This window comes from Leptosomus discolor, chromosome 7 (assembly GCF_034619465.1).
Source record: "Leptosomus discolor isolate bLepDis1 chromosome 7, bLepDis1.hap2, whole genome shotgun sequence".
In the NCBI taxonomy this organism is placed as follows: Eukaryota; Metazoa; Chordata; class Aves; order Leptosomiformes; family Leptosomidae; genus Leptosomus; species Leptosomus discolor.
In genome coordinates this window covers 65,030,339-65,054,984 of record NC_141397.1, presented here as the reverse complement: position 1 = coordinate 65,054,984, position 24,646 = coordinate 65,030,339, and the positions used below count along the sequence as shown (strand labels likewise).

The 24,646-nt window shown below is 42.8% G+C and overlaps 1 protein-coding gene across 1 annotated transcript in view; it reads left to right on the top strand.

Annotated features, from left to right (window-relative positions):
* Positions 1-22,515, top strand: part of MME (membrane metalloendopeptidase) — a 41,395-nt gene extending 18,880 nt beyond the window's left edge. The window contains exons 10-22 of the mRNA XM_009946720.2: positions 927-1,063; positions 1,163-1,256; positions 4,253-4,381; positions 5,206-5,304; positions 6,714-6,794; positions 7,719-7,822; positions 8,687-8,745; positions 13,731-13,850; positions 14,551-14,684; positions 16,472-16,537; positions 19,245-19,340; positions 19,760-19,836; positions 22,416-22,515. Coding sequence (XP_009945022.1) covers positions 927-1,063; positions 1,163-1,256; positions 4,253-4,381; positions 5,206-5,304; positions 6,714-6,794; positions 7,719-7,822; positions 8,687-8,745; positions 13,731-13,850; positions 14,551-14,684; positions 16,472-16,537; positions 19,245-19,340; positions 19,760-19,836; positions 22,416-22,515 — 1,296 coding nt within the window. The remainder of the gene's footprint in view (positions 1-926; positions 1,064-1,162; positions 1,257-4,252; positions 4,382-5,205; positions 5,305-6,713; positions 6,795-7,718; positions 7,823-8,686; positions 8,746-13,730; positions 13,851-14,550; positions 14,685-16,471; positions 16,538-19,244; positions 19,341-19,759; positions 19,837-22,415) is intronic.
* The last annotated feature ends 2,131 nt before the right edge of the window (positions 22,516-24,646 follow it).

Sequence of the window (24,646 nt, the reverse complement as noted above, 5' to 3'; positions counted from 1 at the left end):
AGTCCTTTGCCCCACCTGCTGTCCGAGCACATGACATGGCCAACCAAGGACTTCTCAAAGGGAAATGACTTTTCTCACCAGCAAGCTAGTAAGGGTTTCCAGCTGAGAGTGCCCTCACACTAAATAATGCTCCATTCAGACTAGATGGATGCTACAGAACAAAAACCTAACAGAAAATAACTCTTCGGGGCTGGCTCCTGCTGCCGTGTGGGCCTCCCGCAGAGGTGAATACCAGCCCAAAGAAAATCGGGGGTTAGGACCAGAGAGGCAGAAAGTGAACAAGAACTCTCCCCGCTGCCTGAGACTGGTCTGTCAGGGCATGCTGCAGACCGACCTGCTGTCAGACCAGTTGCTCCTCCAGTACCTAGTTCTGTGGCATGCAGAGGGAAATTCAGCATGGATAGTGGATGTAGCGTGTTTGGTTTAAAGCCTATTAGAATAAATCCCTTTATGGACTTCAGAACAAGTCCTCACCATATGCTTCAGAATGGATTGGCAATATACCACAAATCTTACTGCCCCAGAAATACCGAGACATACTGTACTGAAAATCACGCTCTTAAGTCACGCTTTGGTTTAGAAGTTCTTAGCCAAATATAGCAAAAAGGCAACTGAAAATTTTACTTAATATACCATTTCGGCTTTTCCAGGCTAAAAGGAAGGGGTTGTGACATTTTTAACTGTGTTAGTCTGAAATCAAAACAATGTCTCGACCCTTTCTGCTAAATATCGCCCTGTTTTAATAGGACTCTAGAGCCCAGAGGATATAAATTATCTCAGATACGACTCCATTCACAAGTAGCGTAGCTATTAGGGAAACTAAAGGCAGCACATTTGTGTTACGCAAACCTATTTAAACTGGAAAAAACAGCTAAATACTGTTTCTTCATGATTTAACCATACAGTAATGCATATTGATTTTCCAGGTATTCGACTGGTCAAAATTCATAAATGATATCATGTCAACTGTGCAAATTAATGTTGAGAACACCGAACATGTCATTGTTTATGATCCGGAATACCTTATCAGGCTGAAGACTATTCTGAATAAATATACTCCCAGGTAGGTATGTTAGGTATTTTTGTTGTTTGCATTTGATTTCCAATAAACTTAAAAAGCCAAAAAACATTACCAGCTTATTATTGTTGTTTTGTTGAACAGAGACCTTCAAAATTACATGATCTGGCGATTTATAATGGATCTTGTCAACAGCCTAAGCCGTAACTACAAGGACACAAGGAACGCTTTTCGTAAGGTGCAGAAATTAATCTCTTTTTAAGTTGTAAAGATGACTTTCGTGAACCATAAAAGGGGTTTTTTTTACGTCCTTGTAGCATATAAAAATTTAATGTCTTTTGAATTTTGTGCACAAAAGCTAGACGCGTTTGCTGAAGCTTCTGCTGGAGTGTACACATAATTCATACGAGAGATGCTTGATGCTGGAGTGGATTTGAAAGCACTGTTCTGGTACTTGGTCTCCATGTTTTTCTGATTCTAAACTAATCCCCATTTTGGTAACGGCACAGTCCCGTTGATTTGCATATGATTACTCGGCAGTTCTGACTGGCTTGTTACAAACTCTTCAGCATCCACAGTAATACATTCAGAGTCAAACATTAGGGGCCCAATCTTGTTTTTCAATCATTTGATCCTGCAGATATTTTAGTGCTTTTAAGAAAATGCTGAGCAATTTCATAAACAGCTCAGAGATGGGAGTCCTGAAGCCCTTTGTATTTCCACAGCAGAACTTCGTACTTTGTAAGTTTGTTCAGCTCCATTAAAAAAGGTTAAGGCCATTTTGTTCTATCTGTTAGTGACACAAGAAATACTCCAACACATATAGGCAGCTTTGTAAGGAGATTCTGCTTGTTACAGAAGAAGGTAACAATTACTGGAGAAACGAACAAACGTTCAGTTTGGTCAGTTTTATGTATCTGAACAGGGCAGTCTTATTCATTGATTATTGGGCTTTTTCCCCTACTCTTTAAAGTATGAAATTATTTTAATATAAAACTTCATATTTGCTTAGTCTGCATCACCAGGGAATACTATGCATTGCACTCTATAAGCTATAAAGTCATCCCCTACTGCATCTTAGGACTTCACTGAGTGATGTTCATTTAGAAAAACATCAAAGTTTGAAAGAACAACAGAAAAAGATTTTACCATTGTCTATATATAAAAACATACAATTGTCTGCTAAATAACTAATAATATATGATATAGTATAGCTGGAGCTTCTCACAGTAAGTGCAGTGGAAATAAACTAGCGTTTGGCTTGTTAAGTTTGCTCTCAAATATAAATGTCAGGACAGTTACGGCATTCCATGAACCTCCCACACCATTTGTTTTCTGGGTTCTGTGGCTAATTGATCCCTTACTCATCCAAACCTTCGTTCGCCTGAAATACAGATTGCTTAAAAGGTGCTCCAGACAGCGCCAGAGTCCCAGCAGAAAGATCACTGATCTGCAACCACTTCCTTAAGAAACCAGCCAACAGATCTCAACAGATGACTGCACTGCACGTGTGGATGGGCCTGTAGGTGCTCCTGAGGGGCGGTGCTGTCACTCTAATCACTTAGGCTGGGTTCTCCATCTCGAGGTCAAATTGTCAAGTTTTCACTGTAACAGCAGATCTGCTGTCAAGAAGCCCAGGCGCCGGGGTGGCAGAGCGTGCCGAGCACTACCATGACACTAGTTTAACACTTCCAGCTACTGGAACTGTATCTTCAGGACACAATTATTCCCACCAAAGGAACACATCAGTATCTTCCTATTTTCCCAAGATTTATTTAAAGAGAAAAAACCTGTGTTCCCCGCTGTGCTGTAGTTGAGCATTTACGCCCCCTGAGATCAGGAGGTGTCATTTCAGATGCAGCAGCACGTACCCGTACGAATCCACAGGAACGCGTTACTGATAAGCAGAAAGTTTCTGTTACTGTAGGAAGCGCCCCCAGTTTTTTCCTGTGCGCCCCTGGTGACACTAGGCTTACTTAAAAGGGAGCCGATCTCAGGGCTCCTGTGAAGGGCAATCCCAGCCTGATGCAAGTCCCCCTGGTCTCAGTAGCCCTCTGCCCAAGGCATCCTGAGACCAGGGAGCTACGATTGACAAGGATAAGCTTGAGCAGCACAACCTGATCTACCAGAATCTTCATTGCATAGTCGTTCTGAATCAGCTCCTATTTTAATTAAGCTCAGTACTGCTAATGTTTATTACTGGTTTTGCTTTAAGGGACAGGGGTTGTATTTACTTTTCCTGTATAAGCTTTTGCTGTATAAGCGAATGACCACTGATGCGGCCCGTTTGTGTGCAGGGAGCGGCTAAGAAAGGAAGAGATTAAGGACTCGATTTTCTAGTCTATTCAGCTGTTTGTCAGTAATGAGTTACCAAAAGCACCAACATCACAGGCTCTTCAGGGAGACCTGCAACCAGCATCTCTGTGCTGCGTTGTACCGGTAACATTTTCAAAAGACCGTTCCTGCGTCTGTAATGCTCTAGGGCAAAAAGAAACATTATTTTACTGATTCAGTTCAAGGCGCGGCAGTCACAGAGCTTTTAACAGCAGAAGTCATTGATCTGTACCTCTGAAGAGATGGGTAGCTGCTTCATTGTGGGATATAAACCTCACTATAGAACGTGGTTTCGGCATGTTGCCCTATAGTGACTCTGCTGTATTCCTTGCATTCAGGTGTCATACCGTCATATTATCTCCTCAGCTTTATCACATATTTATACATTATCATGGCAACACCCTTGCACACCTTGTAGCAACATCACACAGCGTAAACGAGCTCCTACTTTGCAAGCCCCCAAAGGCGGGAGGCTCTGACAGAAGCTGCTGGTTGGGAAGAAAACACAATCTTACCCCTGCAGAAGTTAATTTGCTGCATAATCACAACGGCCCTCTCAGAGCTAGAAGGGCAATACAGATCCCTGTAACAGCGAAAGCTTTGGGTTAGGGTTTAACCTCACCCACTCTTAGCTTTTGGGGTAGTTTTCTTCTCTCTACCTTTCATGTTTTGAAAGGACAAAGACTATTGCTGATGATTCTCGTAGTTCCTCAGCCTGTCACAGATGTTCCCGTTGCAGAGCGAGGCCACCTAACTGCCGTACACACAAACGTGGATTAAATGCAGGTATTTCAGGCCACCTAGGCTCCTCTGAAACACACGTCTGCCAGTCAGTCACCGTCCTCCTTCCCCTCAGGCGGCCCAGGTGTGACTGTTTCACCCGATGTTTGTGTTTCACAGGCACTGTACGGCACCACATCAGAGACTGCTGTTTGGCGGCGTTGCGCCAACTATGTCAACAGCAACATGGAGAACGCCGTGGGGAGATTATACGTAGAGGAAGCGTTTGCTGGAGACAGTAAACACGTGGTAAAGCTTTTCGCAAACTTAGCCTGCGTGCCAGCTAAGCATCGCTCAATTGTCCTTTACCATGCTGCCCTTTACACAGCCTTGATTACATTTTTTATTCACCTTTTCTACATAGCGGGTCGCTTGCTAAAAACCCCAGCCTTCAGATTTGCTTCTCGACCAGCGCACCCCTGAGGAGTAACAGGAATGTACGTGCTGGGAGAGTCATCCCTTTGCCCCTAAGTACTCCTGCACTCCTCCCCTGGAGCTGGCCTGCTTTCCAAGCAGATGACCAGAGCGTGAAGCAACACGTGAAGTATGAAGATGACGTGTGCACGCGTGGAGAGCGAGAGGCATCTCCCACTCCACTTGCTCTATGAGCCAGCCTTGAGCCTAAAGCACCACTGGCACATTAGCCATGTTATTTCTGTTAGTCTGCGGTCACACAGAAAATTGCCGAAAAGTAACCTGAAGTTAAGCCTCGGCTGACTCCTATCACTCCTACTGTAATCCAGGCTTAAGATATCCCATTTTTTGTGGCTGATGTATATACAGCAGTTTGATCAGACCCATGGCATCCAAGGGATGGGCATCTGTCAGATTTTTGGTAACCTGAATAACTAAGTCGCGTTGCCTCGTGAGCTCATGCCCGTTCCCTTTCCTCCCACGGGACAGGCTAAACGTGCTACTTAACCGGAGCTCCAGGGCTTGAGCGTGGCCTGTAACCAGCGTACGCTCAAGCAGCAAGTGCAGGAAAACCGAGGCTGTAATGAACAAACTATGGCTGCGGAAAAATAAGTGGATCATCTTATGTGGATATGTAACGTTCTGATGTTTTTCCCAAGGTTGAGGAAATGATTGCAGATATACGTGATGTTTTTATAAAAACCTTAGATGAACTCACTTGGATGGATGCCGAAACCAAACAGAAAGCAGAACAAAAAGTAAGTTAAATATTGGTAATGTTGTGTATTGCCATAAAAATCCATATTTCAATTGTTTTTCCTGACAAAACGAGCAGTAACATCTATCACTATTTTATATATATCAAACCACATATATTTGTGTTTGTATAGGCACAGCAGCTTACAGGCTTCCCGTACCAGATCCAGATGAGATGGGAAGGGGCCTCTGGAGATAAGCCCACAAAATAGGAGGAATCTATATACAAGATTAAGACTTTCCAGGCAAATCAGCGATCGAGGGGCTAGATCATGAATATCTACAAGAAAGTAATACTGAAAATGAGAAGGAATGATTTACGGTGACTTAATCACAGAATGTCAGGGGTTGGAAGGGACCTCTGCAGATCACCTCGTCCAACCCCCCTGCCAGAGCAGGGTCACCCAGAGCAGGTCACACAGGACTGCATCCAGGCGGGTTTTGAGTATCTCCAGGGAAGGAGGCTCCACAGCCTCCCTGGGCAGCCTGTTCCAGGGCTCTGCCACCCTTAGAGTAAAGAAGTTCCTCCTCATAGATTTGACCAGCTATAAGGAGCATAGGACAAAACTAAAAAGTCAAACCACAGGCGGGACATCATCAGTGAGTTCTCTTTTAAGGGAAGACGTAGCTTCAGACAGTTCATCTAAGTCTGGAGTAAGAAAGAAATCAGTTGTAGAGAGCCCTGAACTAGGAGTGAAGCAATTGAAAGAACTGTTTATTACATCTCTCTTTTGTTATACTGTAGAGATAATTAAAAAATTTTCAATTTTGCATTTTTAATGATCATTTATTATTAAAATTTAATTTTTAAAAAGCTTGGGAAATATCATGGTTTTATTAATTGTAGCACAGGACCAGAATTTGGTGTTAGAAAATACTAGAAAAAAACATTTAAAGTAACTATCAAAATATTACCGGTTTATCAAACCACCCTAGACTGTAAAGTCCAAAAAAAGCTCCAGCTGCCACGGAGAGCTGAGCCAGTCACGGCATCCAGTGCCCTTCCACTGACTCTGATGTGATCAGACAGTGAAGCTGCGGTTACAGGAACTCCTGTACATGCCGAGTGTCACTTCCACAGCTACACCTATGAGCAGTTACAACCACACAGGACCGCCAAAGCCTGTCCACTCAAAAGCACAGCTGGAGCATGCTTGGCTGCCTTGTGCACACTGGTGGAAGTTTACTTGCAAAGGGACGAACAGAACATACTTTCTTGAGTTTTCCATTGTTATAATTAACCATAACCTTTACTGTGCTTTCAATGGATAAAAATATGTAACAAACCCTGTCTGTAATTAATGTCCTGGGTTTTCTGCGGTTGCTTCCATATTGCATTTATTATATAATTTATAATTGACTTAAAAATATGGCCAGACTTGCTACGGATATCCAATTAACTTGTCCCCAGGCAACAGCAATTAGAGAGAGGATTGGTTATCCAGATGAGATCGTGACTGACAACAACAAGCTGAACAGCGAGTACCAGGAGGTAAGTATCCACCACAGGCCGTATGATTGGAAAAGGGTCTTAAGAGGAAACATGGTCCATTTGCCTTCACAGCCAAGCTGAACCAGATGTACCTGCACAGAGTAACTCCATGTTGTGCTTGGTTGCGTAGGTATAAGGAAGGAGTGTTAAAAGCCAGTGTAGTACAGTGATCCAGTACAGATGGTGGCAAGGATTTGATGGTATCTCAAGGGAATTTATAAATTCTAGAGGAATTATGTTGGAATACAACATGGAACCAGTGGTGTTCAGGCCAGTGTTTCTAAATCTGCCACGGATTGACGTAACGCTGGCTGAAGTGGACATAAGTACACATAACTTAGTAATTTAGCCATGGGCTGGAATTAGTCCCTGAAGTATGACATTGGACAACCTGTATAATTTAAACTGTATCTGAGCTTTTTCACAGCAAAATGTGACCTCAGTATTCTTTTACCTTGTCAGTTAATTTGTAAGAGTTAACTCATTAATGTATTTAGTATACATGTATGCTCAGGCAGAACGTGTCTTAGAAGTCAAAGTTTTAATTTTGAAAAATATAGACATTTAACCAATGTATGCTTTTTAAAACACCATTTGAGCCTTATCCATGTGCTCTTTCTATGGTGGAATTGCAGCTTACCAAGCTGGTAGCTACTGGTTTCAAGTGGGCAACTCGCAGCAGTTAGGGTCAAAACCAACAAATGCTGAACTCCACTCAAAATACATATATAAAGAGGGAATAAAGGTCTCTGGAAAAGAACATGCAGGCACTGCAAACCAAGTTCTAATTGTAGATCAAAAAATACTCTTTAAAATGCCTTGCTTTGCTCGTCATGCTTGAGACTAGATTGTTCAAGATCCATGTGTCTTTTATTGCAAAATCAGTAACACCACCACTAAGCACTTCTCCCTCTTCCTTTTTAGTTGGACTACAAAGAAGAAGAATACTTTGAAAACATTATTCAAAATTTAGTATTTACCCAGAAGAAAAGGTTGAAAAAGCTTAGAGAAAAGGTGGACAAAGAGGAGTAAGTATTTCAAAATACTGTGTATAGTCTTTCACCCACTTTCCACAAGAGGAGGTACTTAAGAGGGTAGTCAGTGATGATTTAATGACCCTCCTTCTGCACTTTTACCTCCATGAAGAGGGCAGGTGTGAGGGCATTGCTCATTTCTTAAAGGCTGTACCTACATTAGCAAGTAGGACAAAGAAACTGGGACATGGTGTAGAAGGTTGAGTATACTGGAGTAGGTCTAGTCTGGTCCCTCAGCTCCTGGAGTGGATTAAGTGGACTCCTGGAGAGCAGCTTTTTAATTAAGTTCATCTGAAAGATTAATTTCATCCCTGAGAATGTTGTTTCTCTTGCTCAGAGACTGCATGAGGAAAGAGAAAGCATGATTAAATGAGGACGAGCAGGAGTTTACTTCAGAAATATAATCCTGCTCTGAATTAAAATATTGAAGTAGAATGTAGATGTACCAAAAGACTGACACGGCACATTCCCTGCTTGTATTGGCTACTCTTCCTGTCTCAGCTCTGACCCATCTGGGATAGGAAAAACACAGGTTCTGTGTTTCAGTTTCTTTATATGGGAAATTTTGCCTGTACAATGCTGCAGTACGAGCGGAAACAGAAACTAAACCCAAGTATCGTTGTTAATCAGTTGGGATAACGAAGGGAAAGGGCTACTAAAATGATGAAGGGATCGGGGTGTCTGACGTACGATGAGGGGCTGGGTGCACTGGGGCACTGGACTTGACAATCTCCAGAAGTACCTTCCAACCTCAATTATTCTATGATTCTGTTATTCAGCTTCTAGGTTTGTTCCAGTAACCATCCACCCTGCCATGAAGAACTGAAATGCTAACATTTGTTCTTCTGTTGTTACTAGGTGGATAAGTGGAGCTGCTGTTGTCAATGCTTTTTATTCAGCAAGTAGAAATCAGATAGGTAAGGTTTGCCAACTTATTAACCGGATACAGATCTAATGGCCAAATTATTTATATGCATGTATGCATGTATTTTTAAAGTCAAGAAGTAAAACAATCTTAATATGGGGGTTGCAGAAAGGCCTCATTGCAGCAAAATGAGAGGTTTCATTCATAGTGTTTTCACCTCCTCATGTTTTGAATTGCCTTTGTGCAGAAGGACAGAGGCTTGGGATTCAGGCATGTGGAGTGGCTGGAAGTTTAATGACCAAGTAAATTAATTTGGTGGCCCCAGCCCTTTTTTTTTTTTTTTTGAGGGATGAAGAGGGAGCACAGTACTGCTTTTACCTGAAGCAAACACTGACTAAAAGAAAAGTCGTGAAGCTTCCTGCCATAGTGAGCACGTGGCTTCCATTCCTTACAGCCCCTTCACACTCCTTTTGGACAAGCTTAGTTAGTCTGGCTTTGGGAAGGATGTTGAATTTCATCCTGCTGGTTAGGGAATACAGCAGCTCATTGACAGAACTGCTCAGAAGCCCGTACCGTTTCACACGGTAGGCCAGAATCAGAGCGCCCCATACTTGTTCTCACAAGCGACACTTTGCTTTCCATAAGGGTCATTAGAGAGAGTGAGACCAGTCTAAAACAAATGTATTATCAGAGCAACAAATTGATGAGGAAATAATGCTGAAACATTAGTGCAAAACCCAGCTTATTCTCAGTTTCTATTTCCTCATTTCCAGCACTTCCCATACACAGCTGTAAGATCCAGTGCTCAGAGGACAGACTCCCGTGATTAGCTTCACATAAGCTGTACTAAGCAAACCTGTCCCATGGTGCATGGGACCAGGAACTCATGGGGTCACTGCTTCTGGTGCACATGGTCGCTGTTGCAGAGCTGCTTCGGGTCCCCAGCAGACAGAAATCCTGCATGGCTCGGTCACCACCTTCTTTATGCAAAAATAGTCATGACAATCGGAACAAAACATTTGGAGCTCAGTGAAACCAGCATTTCCCAAAAGACAGTGTTGACTCAGAAATCTCTCACCAGCTATCTTATCTATAGCACGTCAAGATCCAATTACGAACCACAGCATAGAAGAGCTCCCTACTCTTTCTATACCACAGCATAGAAGAGCTCCGTATTACTTTAAGTAGTCCCATCTAAATTGCAAGTCTTAACTGTTAGCTAGCTCAAAGGCTAAGTCCTAACATACATTGTTTTACATATGGCTTAAGAAAAGTTTAAGGAATTTTGAGACATCCTTAATTGCTGTTCTTAAGATTTAGTCTGCCAGGTGACTTCAGGTTCACTGTCTGATATGTCATTTAATTCTGCTTCTTTTGTGTTGGAAAAATGAAAATGGAAACCTGGTAGATTAAATCAAGGAAAAAATCAAATTTAAAAAGAGCAGAGTTCAGTATGATGAAACAGTTTTTCTAATGCTTTTGAGTATAAACACGTCTAATGTCAGCCTACTCAAAATCATCCATGGTTAAAAATAACTTAAAATAGAAGAGAAAGCTTTAAAACACTTTAGACCATTAATTATGCCTCACAATATTTCTGTCATACCCATTTCAAATATTGTTATTATCCACACTTCATAAATTGCAGTGCCCTTTCTAAGCTATCAGTGAGGTACTATGATCCCTGTATAACTCCTGAAAACCAGTCTCTGAAAAATGAGAAAACCTTGTCCTGCAGGGCTCTGCACAGAAATGAAACAATATTATTTCTTGTTTATTTATGGAAGCTTCCAAAGAAAATATTTGGTGGAGACATTCATTGCCAGGGATGAAATTACCACTTCTTGTCAGTCTTCAGTAACAGCTCCCGATGCAGTCCCACTTCTTTTATCAAACGAACCATGAAATCAAGGTGAAAAGCGTCAGCACTCTCTTCTACTGGGCTCTTATAATACTAGTCTCAAAAAACATGTCACTGATCTGAAGACTGCCACTGCCAGCAGGACTTCAGTAGCACCAGAGGTAACCTGCAGCTGTCCTTTGGGACCAAGTGTCACGCTGCGTTACACGGCAAAAAGCTCTCCCTGCTGTTCAGCCTGCAAGCACAGCTGCACTAAGCCAAATGGATGCAGTTTTCTGCCGGTTTTTACAGGGTACGCGTAATACAGCCTACCAACATTTTCACAGTAGGTGTTTTCAGTGAAAAAAAAGTAAAGTTAATTTAGCACCGCTGATCACAGGGGTCTGGACTCTGCAAATGCAGGTTTAAAGGAACAGCATCAGGTTTATAATGGAAGAAATAAACAAACAAAGCCAAGCTATCCACAAAAGAATTTCTCCTTTTTAATTCTTTCTGTCCCCGCTGAAGAATTAAGAGGAGAAAGTCCCACAGTCCTAGATTTTCAGATTTTACTGCGGCAGGTGATCTGCTAAGCAGACTGTACAAATAGATCCTGACTTCTCCTACTAGTCGCCTGTGTCGCTGCGATAGCTTGCACCCTCAGAATCACGGAGAGTACTGGTCTGGGCGCTGTCAGCCTCAACATCAGGCAGGCAAGAATGAGGCAGCATGGAGGCAACTCCTTGTACTGGTGCAGTCGTAGTCAGGACAAGAGAATACAGCCCACCACACACGGTGCTGTTTGCATAGGCATTCATCAGCTAACTATGCTCACCTATTTTTAGGTTCCATGTCCTAGTCAAAACTTTGGTGATATTTGCCAAGGGTCCTGAATGTTTCCTGTTAATCCAAACTGCTCTGGCTTTGCAGTGGGTTCTAAAGGTAAAGCATGAAACGAGCACAGTGAAATCCAAGACAGCATTCACAGAGACACAACTGCATTGACTCAACTGACCAGCACTGCTTGGTTAGGGCTGGCGAGACGGTGCAATCGGTCCGGCAGGCGGTAAAGCGAAGCGAGCGTTTAGCTCGTTAGTGAACATTTAGCACAAAAATCTGCTCAGAAGGCTTTGTTTCAAATAGCTTTGGTCAGTAATTCGTAGGAAAGGAATCACGATTCGGAAGACTGAAACTGGTGGCTGACAGTTAATATGAGCCATAAATTCTTACCTCAGCCTTTAGCTGCAGCGTGTCACAAGGTAATTAAAGCCGTCTGATCTTTAGAGTGATGGCTGAGTTAGCTTAGCGTTATGCTTTTTTTAAAAACCAAACCCCTCTAAAGAGGAGCGCTGTGCATGATGTGTAGGAAATTTAAAGCTCCGTTATTACATTTTAATACGGCCTGACCTTCGCTGTTGCATCGGCAGCCCTCAAAACAACCCGCGGAGCTGCTGCTGGTGAGGCAGCCCCCCGAACGCCCCCCGAGGGGCCGCTGACCCGCAGGCAGGCGTGCGAACCTGAACTGCCCCGTGCTTCTGGCCGAGGGGGGGGACACGCTGTGAACACAGTCGGTCCTGGCCAAGGCATCGCTGGTCTCAAACACAGCGGGAAGAAAAGCAGCATGTTTTCTTTTGTCCAGGGCTGCACAGAGCCTGAGGGAAACGCTTTATGCCTTTTCCCGCCTTGGGTATTTGCAAAGCTGAGAAGTACGAGCCACCCACTAGATCCTGAAGGAGTTCCATTTCCCTCTTCTTTAAATCTCTACTTGAAATGTCTCCCACTGTGGGAGGAATGCCTGTTCACTTCAGACTTGTATGATGACACAGAAGTCAGGGAATAAGTTGTTTTCAGAAGGGTGGAGTTAAAAATAAATAAAATCTCTGCATTGTGACATTTTACTCTAAAAAACGATGAGGTGACAGTGTTAAACTGAAGAGAAAGTCCTGGGGAACTGTCCGCCTCCAGGGAGGGAAGATGGTCCTATGGTTTCAAGCAAAGGACAGGCTGAGCCCCAAGCGAGTCACAGCTGTCACATTCCAGGTCACCAGGGCTGAGGTGTGTCCTTCTGAGCACACATCCTGCTGGCAGGGATCTCCAGACACTGGCGTTCTGGTGCTGCACTCCAGAGACCGCTGTTTTGCCAGTCATCAAAACAGCCCATCACACAGCGTGGCATTTACACTCTTGTCTTTACCATCAATACTTTCTGATAAGAACATCAAAACATTTGGATATTTAATTCCATGTCACACTAACAGTGTAACAGAATTACTGTGACAGCCGGCAGCACTTCGCACAGGACAGCAGAAATAGGGGTTTTCCTAACCTGTTTATTATTTTTCAGTTTTCCCATGGTTCTTTCTCTTCTTGAAAGAAACTGCTAGAGCTGTACTGGATTTATGCTGAAATGCAAGAAGTACCTATTTTCTTTTATTGAAAACTGTCATCCAGTTCCTCTTTTTTGTTCAAGTTTTGTAGAGTTACATGCATCATATTCCCAGTGAGAATTAATACTTCATATTGCTGCAACAGGCTGAAGTATAGGGGAAAAGCCTGCACGAGATTAAAAGTGTAACTGGATATTTTACAGAATTTTTTGTAACTCTTCGTTTATAAAAAGATCATAATTGCAACATGATTTCCTTTTTTTAATAATTTGTTCCTTAAAAGCCTAGAAAAATGAGCACAGAAGTGGGTGAAAAGAACCACTTTGTTCCAGTTCTTTCATTGCCAGCTTGGCCTATTTTATTGATTCTAGTGGGCGTTACAGATATTTTCGGTGGAAGAATAAATTCCTCTCTCTGAGACTGATTTGTGATGGGGGCAATGATCAAATAATTTCTTCTTCTAGGGGAACACCCTCTCACTTTTCATGATGTTGTGACGTTTATTTCATCACGATACAGGAGTGTGAGAATGCCAAGTGCCGTAAATTGGAAAAGTAAACTGCTTTTCTGCAAAGTACCAAAAAAACTAAAAGCTGTTCAGAATTTTACAAGCGCCTGAAGAGGGGAGTGGTCCTGCTGATCTGCTCCCACTATCCTCCAGCCATTACCACGTGTCAATTCACTTGCTGTTGCTGGTAAATCTGAGGGAGGAGCAGGACTTTGGTTGAAGCCCACAAAAAGGGTCTGTTCACGCTGTGCACACAGGATAACGAGGCAGGGCCTTAACTGTATTGTGCGGTTTTTTTACAGTCTTCCCTGCTGGCATTTTGCAGCCCCCTTTCTTCAGTGCTTCCCAGCCCAAATCTCTGAATTACGGTGGCATAGGCATGGTCATCGGCCATGAAATCACCCATGGGTTTGATGACAACGGTAAGGCACCCAGCTTCTAGTTACAACACTTGCAATGCGCAGAATGTGTAAAACATGCTTTAGGGCTTAATCATTCCAGAGAGCAGATAAAATGAAGTTTCCATATACGAGACCAAATCTGGACTTCTGAGCCGTTACAGTGTTGTTCCCCATGACGGTTCCCAAAAGCGCGATCCAATGAATCCCGCAGGCCCTCCTGTAGCTGCTGGGCTGCAGCAACAGCCCCGGACGTGGGCCGGCGGCACACAAGGGCTTTCAGTATAGTTGCTGGTTGCTTGCTTTTCCCAAAGGCTACATCAAAAACCATCATAAACTACCTGTTATTGTGAACAGGGTGGGTCACTAGGCTGGCATAGGTGCGAACTCAAGGGTCTAGCTCTCAGACCTGCTGCCCAGCCACATAGTTCACTTCCAGACCCAGGCTACGGTCAGTCCAGCATTGAGTCACCGGTCAGAACCATACCAGACTTCCTAAGAGAGCCTTAATCCCACCTCAGATCCAATCTGAATTTGTTTGCTTTCCTCTCCTGCTGAAACACAGCCTTCGGGGGGGGGGGGGGGGGGGGAAAGGCGCATCATCTGTATGACTGCCTCATTACAGCGATTATTTTGCATGAGCGATTGTACTCACTTGCTACCCTTCTTACTGCACCACAACCTCTTTTCCTGTATACATAATTCTATTAACATGTTATTACAGGCAGAAATTTTAATGAGAATGGAGACCTTGTAGACTGGTGGACTGAAGAATCAGCACGGAATTTTAAGGAGCTATCCCAGTGTATTGTGTACCAGTACGGAAACTTTTCATGGGACCTAGCAGGTGGACAGCATGTATGTAATATTTATTTGTAAATACCAATGTTGTTTTTAATGAGGAAGCACAAAATCTTACATCCTAAACATGAAAACCCTTATTTACACGAATGCTTTCTTGGCTTATGGCCAACACTGTCTCCCCTACACCAAAGAAAACAAAAAATCCATCCAAAAACCCAAAAGAGATTCTTAAAATTAAAGATAGTGGTACAAACTCCACACATACACTGATTGTTCTGAAAGAGACAGGATTTACGTTCTGAATGAGTGGCAGTCGTAAAAGCCTTTGCCCTAGAAGCCTGGTTGGGCCCTCAAAGACTCTTTTTTAATTCCCCAAAGGAACAGGAAAAAAAAGAAATACATATTCCCACCAAAACGAATGCTGCCTGCTGCTTTCCTTCACTCAAAAGTTTCTTGCGCTTTCCCCCAGAGAAACATCTGGCCTAGAGGGCTAAAAAAGGGCTGAGAAGAATCAGGGTAGAGCAGGAGAGGAAGAGAGGATATACAGGTTTAGGAGAGGCAGGCAACCGAAACGTGACTGCAGTTACAGCATTCTGCACAAAGTCAGGAGGTGTTCACCGTGGGGTCTGGAAGCCCTAATTTCACCAGAGCAGTCAGCAGGATCGGGTCTGCTCTGTGTCCCAGCCAGATCGATATTCCATTAACCCCCAGAAACAGGCGACAGTGATATTCTAATTCCTCCTGCTGAACTGGAGACCGGTCTGTTTCCTATTCACTGCAAGCTGCAAAACTGCCCCTGGAAGGAGACAGCCCTGTATGTGTAACCCAGCCCCTCATTTGTTTTGGACCTCACTGGTCAACCCCATGGTTGAACTGAGCCACCACGTGTTTTTCTGTGGTGGAACAAAATTCCTCTTAGATGGGACCTCCCACAGGTACGTGGCAAATGAGAAGACCCTTACAAGAAGCTCCTTCTCTGACTGCTCCTGTCTGGTTTTTGAGAGGCTGAGAATATATTCTGCCATACAGAACAGGGAAAAGATTCAACTTCCAGCCCTCAGGTTTTCCTGATCTGTGTGTTAAACTATTGGGACCCACAGAGAGGCCACTAAAAAAAGAGAATATTTCAACATATTTTTCTGCCATTTTTTCCACACATTAAATTCAGTCTAATGATGATTCTAAGTTTTGCAGCTTTGAATATCGTAGCCTGGTATCTTGGGCTAAAGGTTGAAAATAGAATTTTTTAAAAATAAAATTACAGATTCTCCATTACCAAAGCTTCGTCATCTTTAGTGACACTCCCCTGACGTACGAATACTATACCAGCTAAATAAGTATCTTCTATGTATCTTACTATCAAAGAGCTACCTAACTTGCCTAAGATACAGGCAAATACTTCCTTTCTAGCAGATTTGCTGATGTCTGTTAACTGATAGTTTCAGCTCTTTGGAGTTTGGATTTTAACTTGTTCTGCAGACTATATGGACAGATTCTGCCCAATTCCTCTAACTGGAACTGTAGTAAGAAGGTGAGGGTTAAAGACATGAAGGAAATGGGAAGAACGAATGAGCAATGACTAAGCATCAGAAAATCTGAGTAAAAGAGATGAGAGAGCCTAGAAAGCTGTCTGAGGGAAGGATTAGGGAAAACAATGGTATCCGCATGGATTTTGAGACAAGGCAGGCAAAGAATTTTCAGAGGTGTTAACATAATCTTCTGCTAAAACTTCAGATTTTAAGGGAATTCTTGCCTTTAAACAGTGAAAGCCACACAAAGTTTGACATTACAGGTCCTGGAAAAGCTCTCATTTTCAGAAAACTGTATGTTCTATTTTACAGCTGAGTGGAATCAACACACTAGGAGAAAACATTGCTGATAATGGGGGAGTTAGACAAGCATATAAGGTAAGAAGTATCCATTTTTCTGTTTTAGCTGAAACCACCATAGATTAAGCAAATTAATTTCAGAGCCTTTGAAGAAACAACATTATTTTTGTCTTAGGGCCAGGACCACAGCTACTGCGTCATCGAGGCATGGTTTAAAACCATGGACCAGCAGTTGTGTTTCTTTCACACTACTAATTATTCCCTGATACATATTATGTGTCCTAGTGCACTCTTTTTCAGCTGACTTCTTTCTCTTTCTATTTTCTTCCTACTGCGAGTAGCGAATCTGTAGAATTTAATGAACCACCCACAGCCCATCCCCTAACTAAACTGGTGATTCTGAGCAGCTGTCTGCCTCTGGCTTCACCAGCTTTTTTTATGCCAGGAGGGGGGGGACAGCATGACTTTCTTCTAAGCTCTACCCATAACATGGAACACTATTCAGTGTTCAAAAAACCGTTCAAAGTATTTTCTACGAGTGACTTGGGTTCCCTGTGCAGGTATCCAAAGGTGTCAGTGGCGTCTGGACTCCTTGCGCTAAGCCTTCCATGGGAGCTTCCGTGCTTTTTGGCTTTCCTTTCGTTCTCTTCCCAAAAGAGATACTGAACTCCTTAGACTGGCCAGCTTTGAGCCTAGAAGTAAAAGAAGCAGAGGTCTTCTCTTTGTGAACGTGGGTTGGGAGGCGAGAAGCAAGTCAGCTTCCCTATGAACTGCTGTTGCTTGCAAATTTGATGCTTGCAGGCCTTAATAACATGATCCTTCCTCTCCTTCCCTGAACACACCCTGTCCCATGGCGAATCATTCATCACTTGACAGCTGGAGTGCTGTCATTCCTCAACAAAGCGCCTGCTGGGCTGCACAGGCCAACTCCCACTTCTCAAAGTTATCATCACAGCATCAGCAACACCTACTTCACTAGAAACAGACATGTTTGAGGGCAAATAGGCTTATTAAGGAGAGCTTAAAGGATCATTTGGAAGCCTAAAAGAGACCTCAGCATGGCCTACTAGATTAGTCTGATCTTCAATTACTGGAACATTTGTGCTTTTAAAAAGAAAAAATCATACAAACCCACAAAAGGGGATAGTCTTTCTGAAAGGAACGGGAGTAGCCAGAGAAAAATTAGAAGGTCAGAAGTATTATTAAAAAAAGATATTTATAATTATTATGACGCCACAGAAATAGTAAAAAAAGGTCCAGAAGGAATCTTGAGAGGACATCCAGTCTACCCTGCTGCCTCCTAGCAGGCAGAACCAACCGTTTCTGCATCTTTCAAACATACCGTAAGAGAAGCTCTGCCACCTCCTTGCTGCAGTCCAGGCACCATCACGTCTCTGCTTTCAACAGAGAGCAATCTGCTCCTTTCTTTTCTGCGATCTTTTACGTATTTGAAGACTCTTACATACTTGAAGGCCCAGACTTGACTTCTTTAGACTAAACAAACCCAATTCTTTCACTCTTTCCTCATAGGTCATGTTTGCTAGACCTCTGCTCGTTCTCACTGCTTTCTTCTGGCCTCTCTCCAGTGGGGCCACATCTTGCTTGAAGTGCAGTGCCCAAAACTGGACAGAGTGCTCCAGCTGAGACTCAGCCAGTGACAAGTAGCTTGGAAGGATTCCTTCATGCGTCTTACATAAGACACTCCTGTTTATACAGCCCCGCATGGCACTTGCCTTTTCTGCAGTCCTGTGGCACCGCTGGCTCCCGTCCAGCCCGTTACCCACCAGAGCTCCCGGAGCCTTTTCAGCAGAGCTGTGAACTGCTCATTCCTCGGCTTGCCCTCGGGCAGCTGACGGGCTTTACTCAGGCAGGAGCTTGGCACTGACTTTAGGCAGAACATGTCTCCAATTTGCCAGCGCCTTTTCTATCAGTGCTGAGACACTAACAACACATTGTTTGACACATAGCCTTCACAAGAAACATGGAAGCAGCTGTTCTTACTATGGAAGGGGTTTTAAGTCTTCTGCAATTCCCTTAAAAAAGAAAAAAGAGGAACAAAACTACAAATAAAAAAAATCTACTTTTCATAATGAAACATTAGATAATGTGTAAAATTGATGCCTTCTCCCTGCTGAATCAGTTTTGTGCAAGTAAAATTGGATCCTGGAACTCTGCATGGTATACAGGGAAAGCATATCTTACCTTAAGTGTGGTATTTTAGACTCTAACCCAGTAGTTGGCAAAAAGTATGACAGATTTACGTGATAAACATTTGAGAGAAAAACAAACTGCAAACAGGACAGCACACACGTATTCTGTAGAATCAGAGAGAAGAATGATTTTTTTTTTTTTTTGCCACAGCTGAAGCTTTTTACCCCTCTCTCAAGTCTAATGGAAAGAAGAAGGGCAAGAGGGAAAGATGAACAAAGGGGGGAGGAATGAATCCTCTGATCACACCTTGATTGTCTTGGAGATCATTTGGGCCTCCTTGAGCAGAGACAGGCCGAGTATATTCCAGTACAACTCGAGCAGCTTCACTAAACCTGTGTGTAACAGCACTGTAAGGCCCATTCAGTGAGGAAACGGTCTTGGTTCAGTCAGGCCACCGGTACCACAGTACTAAGGAATGGCCCTGTCATCTTCTGCTTAAAGGTGGCACGGGATAAGATGGATGGCCAAGGTAGCCTGATTAATTACGTCAAAGAATCCATGTTCCTTCTCGTCATCATTGCATTTTGACTGTCTGGGCTGAATTTGTAACATTTCTACACAATTCATTCCACAGGCCTATGAAAACTTTGTGAAAAAGCATGGAAAAGAAAAACGTCTTCCTGGTCTTGAAATGAACCATAAACAGCTGTTTTTTCTGAACTTCGCACAGGTACTCTATACTTCTTGACTGAAGGCTTCGAAAATCACTTGAAGTTACAGTTTAACGGTAAATTGGGAAGAGTAGGCTGACTTTCAGTTTTACTGAGAGCTGGCACAGTTGCTGAGCTGAGCAGTGTTCACTGCTGACTAGTAGTGAAAATAAAGTCTTGTTAGGTAATTTTTATATTCCCTAAAAAATGAATTCAGCCATGAGTAAGTCTGGCAGACAGTTTCTTGTGCCCACGTACCTTTGTCTGAAGACAACAGTATTTTCTTTTTTTTTTTTTTAACAATTTTTTTTTTTTTTCCCTCTATGTTCTAATGTGAAATTTATTCTCACGGCATTAAGTATTCCGCAGTAAAATGACAGCGGATCCCTTCCTGGACAATCTTATGGCTAACAAAAGCTTTTCTTTGTTACGTGCGTAGGTATGGTGTGGAACATACAGACCAGAATATGCTGTGAACTCCATCAAAACTGACGTGCACAGCCCAGGCAAATTCAGGTCAGCACATATAATATTCTTCGGTGCAATTCCTAGGTGCAACCCAGCTTTTAGCTCCAGATTTTAAAGAACTCTACACAAAAGGCCAGGTTGCACTTGCCAGGGTAGATGTAGGCGTATACACGTATGGAGCCAGCAGCAGAACAGGAGATAGCGCAGAAAATGATTACAAAACAGTCCTGCGCTTAAGTGATCTTGCAGTGCTTCATCACTCTTAAGGACTAGAACTGCTGCAATGAGATTTTGCCAGAAACGGAGCAAAAAGTGTTTTGGGTGTAACAAACTCTTACTTATACATTTGTCCTTAGCAAACAGATAAAACAGCAGTGGGATAAGGATCCTGCTTCATCTACTAATATCCTCAGAACTATGGGGACTTGGTACACGAGCAGGGCTTGACCTGTATCTGTTACTGTACTTGCTATGTTTTAATTTTGCATGTTAACACTCAGATACAGACTCTCTTTCACCTGCCTTTGATGATTACCTGATCTAAGGCATCTTTCTGGTAACTTCTTATTTTTCTAGTGGACAAAAGATTCTACCTGTCCAGTACTCAGAGTTGTTAGCCCATAAACTAAAACTGTACTGTGCAATTAACACTTTTATGAAGAGCTGCCTGTCCTACCTGTAAGGAGAAACAGCCTGCAGTCAGTCTAGTGGGTGTTCAAGCAAACAAACAACAAAAAAAAACCCACTCCACCCTCCAAATAATACTAAAAAAATGCACATTGGGAGCCATTGTGACATTTTAATAGTATGTCATTAGGCAGTAATTTTGTGGCTGTCTCATGTAGTGAAATGCTTTCTATTTTAGAGCTCTTAGGGGGGCCTCATCCTGAAAATTACTTCCCATTCTAAAAATGTTAGTATGGTTTCTCATTAATACTTGTGTAATGCCATACAAAGCTTACAGCCTTTCATACCGGTGTAAAAACAACACAATACATGATGTAATATATCCAAGATAAACACAAATACAATTACACAAAGATGCTGAACTAGTGAACTTCAAAGGACTCGTGACTCATACAAATTAGATATGCAAAGCGGAGGCACAGCTCTGAGGAACTGCTGCAGAGCCTCGTTAGCATTGTGACCAAATTCGGCCGATTGTAGGACATAAACTGCCTCCAGGAGAGATCTGCAGATAGTACAAAAACCACCCACAGCGAAATGCCAGTCAAGTAGCAACTGAAGGAACAGTCACTGCTTTCACTAAATATTTGAGTATGTGGGATAAACAAAATCATTCTTTGGTGAAAAGCCACTGAAAGAAAGATACTGGAATTAATGTACTGAAGTGTATCAGGAGAGAAATCGGCTATTGTGTACGTGAATCCTGGAGATGACACAGCCTTTCCAAGCTAACAGAGATGTTGTGATGGCTATGTTATTACTTGATCTCACAGCATTTGACCAAACAGATTTATTAGAGCAAAACCATTGTTACACTACCGATGAATAGGTTGCTCTGACTTCAGTCAAAAAGAAAAGATCCTAGTCTGGCCCAAAGACTTCCACTCTGAACAGCCAAGCTTCCTGCGTGACTCTACTGAATTCAAGCCCACCTACTCTTCGGAAGGCTGACTGAGTACACAAGGCAGGAAACACAGATTTGCTTATCGCACCACAGCACACAGGCTTGTTAGCGATGGAGGGGCAGGGATCTTCCGCCTAAAACTCACTTCTGGCTCCTGAGACCAGGTAGCAAGCAGTCTCGCTTTTGATCTTGTAGAGACAGTCAAATTGTTGCAGGGATCAGCTGCTGAACTTCACCTCAGCTTCTGTGGACAATTCCTCATTCTGTTGAATCTAATGATTAAGACTATTTGCATAATAATCACAAATTACTCAAAGAAACAGTTCTTCAAATAATTCCTGGTCCACAATCAACGTGACATTTGAGCTGCAGTTGTTTTCCTGCACAGGTATGTGCATGCTGCGTCTCTGTTCCTGAAGGAACAAGCAGCTCCTAGCAGATACATTCCCATATGCTCACAATTACACGTACAAAAACTGCTTTAGCTGGCACGTCCTCATACTCACTTGAAAGCTGTTCTTTGTACAAGTTTTTTTTCCAGAAAACTCTTTCACTGGAACATTTGTGGAGAGTGCACAGAGCAGCAGTATGATCTCAGTTAGAGCTTGATGGGTGTAAAAATGCAAATGAGCATTCACTGAGAAGTTACCCCGCGGTGCCCCACCTCAGGAGCTTGTTTCCCCTTTACCAAGAAACTTGTCAGCAAAACAGAGCTGAAAAAATCCTCAGTGAAAACTAACAACAAGCAACGAAGCTGTTCCTAGTGGCACAAATGGAAGTTTTGTGAGGGCCAGTAAGGAAGAAGGGACAGGTCCTGTATTTTGGGGGGTTGCAATAGGGACCACACAAACCAGACAGAGAAAATAGAGCCGCCGCTCGAGGTGCGATGGAAGCAGTAGTCACGAGTTCAGAAACACGGGGGTTTCCCACAGTATTTTGAGGTGACACAAAAAAGAAGTTACAAAATGTGGGTCGTCTTGTTTGTTTTAAACAAAGGCAAGCAACAATGACGAGATGATGATGTTTTGTTTTAAAGGGTCATAGGTTCACTCCAAAACTCTCCCGAGTTTTCTGAAGCCTTTTCATGCACCAAGACGAACTACATGGATCCTGCTAAGAAGTGCCGAGTTTGGTGACGGAACCGTAAGCCTTGCATCTTGGCAAGCTTTCTAGAGAAAGAGAAACGTTGAACTGATTTTGAGAAGGGGAGCAGGGAAGAAAACTGAGGGGAATATGCTAGAGTGGTCACTGTAATTCTTAGTAAACAGGCAAAACCAAAAAAAAAAAGAAAAAAAAAAAATCACACCTCACAACATCAAATAAAGGACTAAGGCCAATGAAGCAATTAGCTGCTCGAGCTGATCGGCTGCTTTTCCTGTCGCTGAACCCTGTAGAGTCTAAATCACTTGACAGCGTACAGTACATTTCACTTGTAGTTATTCCTGTTCCCCACTGGCCAGTGGCTTTTGGATTTACTTTAAAATGCCAAAGTGTAACACATTAACTCCCACTGGTCGGAGAACGCCTATTTCTGAGCAAGTGGAGGAAGGAAATATTAACACACAGTTACAGACATCATAACATGATAATGAGACAACAGTTTATATCCTCAGTGTCAGACTTTGTACCCTCTGCTGTTATGATAAATCTGTTCTACCAAATGTTTTCGTTTTTACTTGAAACCATTTATACAAGAGGAGTCCAAAGACCTGCTGTACTTAAGTAACTTCTCACTAATTATTCCCATGTGTATTACCTGAAATCACAACAGTTTATTTACTGCTTTCCAGCCAAACTGAAATTGTAGGTAATTTATTAATTTCTGAACATATAATCTGCAAGATGGTGATCAAAGATCCTTTCACAGTTTTCTAAGCTTTTTCTTGCTTTCTCTAAAGTTGGTCTTTTTTAAAGTTTCTAGTAATGTATAAATCATAGTTTTTATACTTAAATCTGAGCTACACTTTTGACTTGAAGTATTGTAATATATTTTATCAGTGGCTGCATAGAACTGGGAAATTTGACTAAAGCATGGTATCAGGCAATAAGACAAAGTCTACAAAACCGAGCTCTCCAATGGAGTATATCAATATTCAAGTTTTCAGGCTGACTTTCTCAGTGTTTAGGATCTGATCCTGCACATAATTTGTACATGCTTTGACCAGTGTCAGTCCTCACATCAGCGAAGCTGCACAGCTGATTGCAAGAAGAAGAAGGAGCCTTTACTAAGAAGGGGAAAGGCTTTAAATCTGCAGTGATACGTGTTAAACATCCTCATGCAGATTGCAAAGGAACTTACTGCTTTGTATACCAAAGCAAACAGATTTCCAAAAAAAAGTACCAGATACCTCAGATGACTGCTACAATAGGTATATTTAAAAACCTATGTTCCTTTTAGCTTTCCGAGTTTGTCATCTGATAAAAACATTTTGATAATAAACTGAAATTATGAGCCAAATGCAATGTGTCTTCTTTGTAGGAAATATAAAAGTACCAAAAAGAAATACTCTCTGCAAATACATTTCTACACTCACCCCTGAGCACCACACCTCAACAGCTGTAACAACTGACAAAAGGAAAATTCAAGTAATTTTGTTCTAGTTTAAAGGCAGACGTCCATAGGTTATTTAGCATCTAAGGAAATCACACCAAAATTGCCTCCAGGAAACTTCCTCTTCCAGGACTTTTCCCCAACAGTATGACAAAGAGAGCAGAAACCAGAATCCTTTTCCTGCATTCCCAGCTGGAGGAGTCGTGCTGGGCGCAAGAGCACTAGCGGAGGCACCCAGTCAGCTCCCTGCTGCCTGTGCCTGTGCTGGGGTTCCCCACAGCGCTGGAAGGTCCTGCTCGGGGTGCGCCTGCCGGATCAAGTGGCCAAAGGCAGCCACAAAGCCAGCTGCTCCAGACCCTTCCGGAGGCACACGATGCCCAGGGCACGGACAGGACCTGTTGGGGCCTTGCACCCACACCCTGCTTTGTCTAGTCACTCCTGCAAGTCACACCTCAGCACAAAGGGAAGCACAGAGTGATAAACAGTAGGAAAAACCCAAAAAGTGGTGTTAGTGAGTTTTTACCTCTTTGTTGGGCCCCTTTCTTCACGCCTCTCCACCTAGTCATAGAACTTCCTATACTCTTCACCATTAACCTGACGCGTGCGAATGAAACTCAATCCTTTACAAATTCAAGCCCACAGAACTGTGAAACAAGAAGTACCATCATCCCTGTTTTACTGCCAGACTTCGTAACGCTCATCAGGGATAGAAAAGA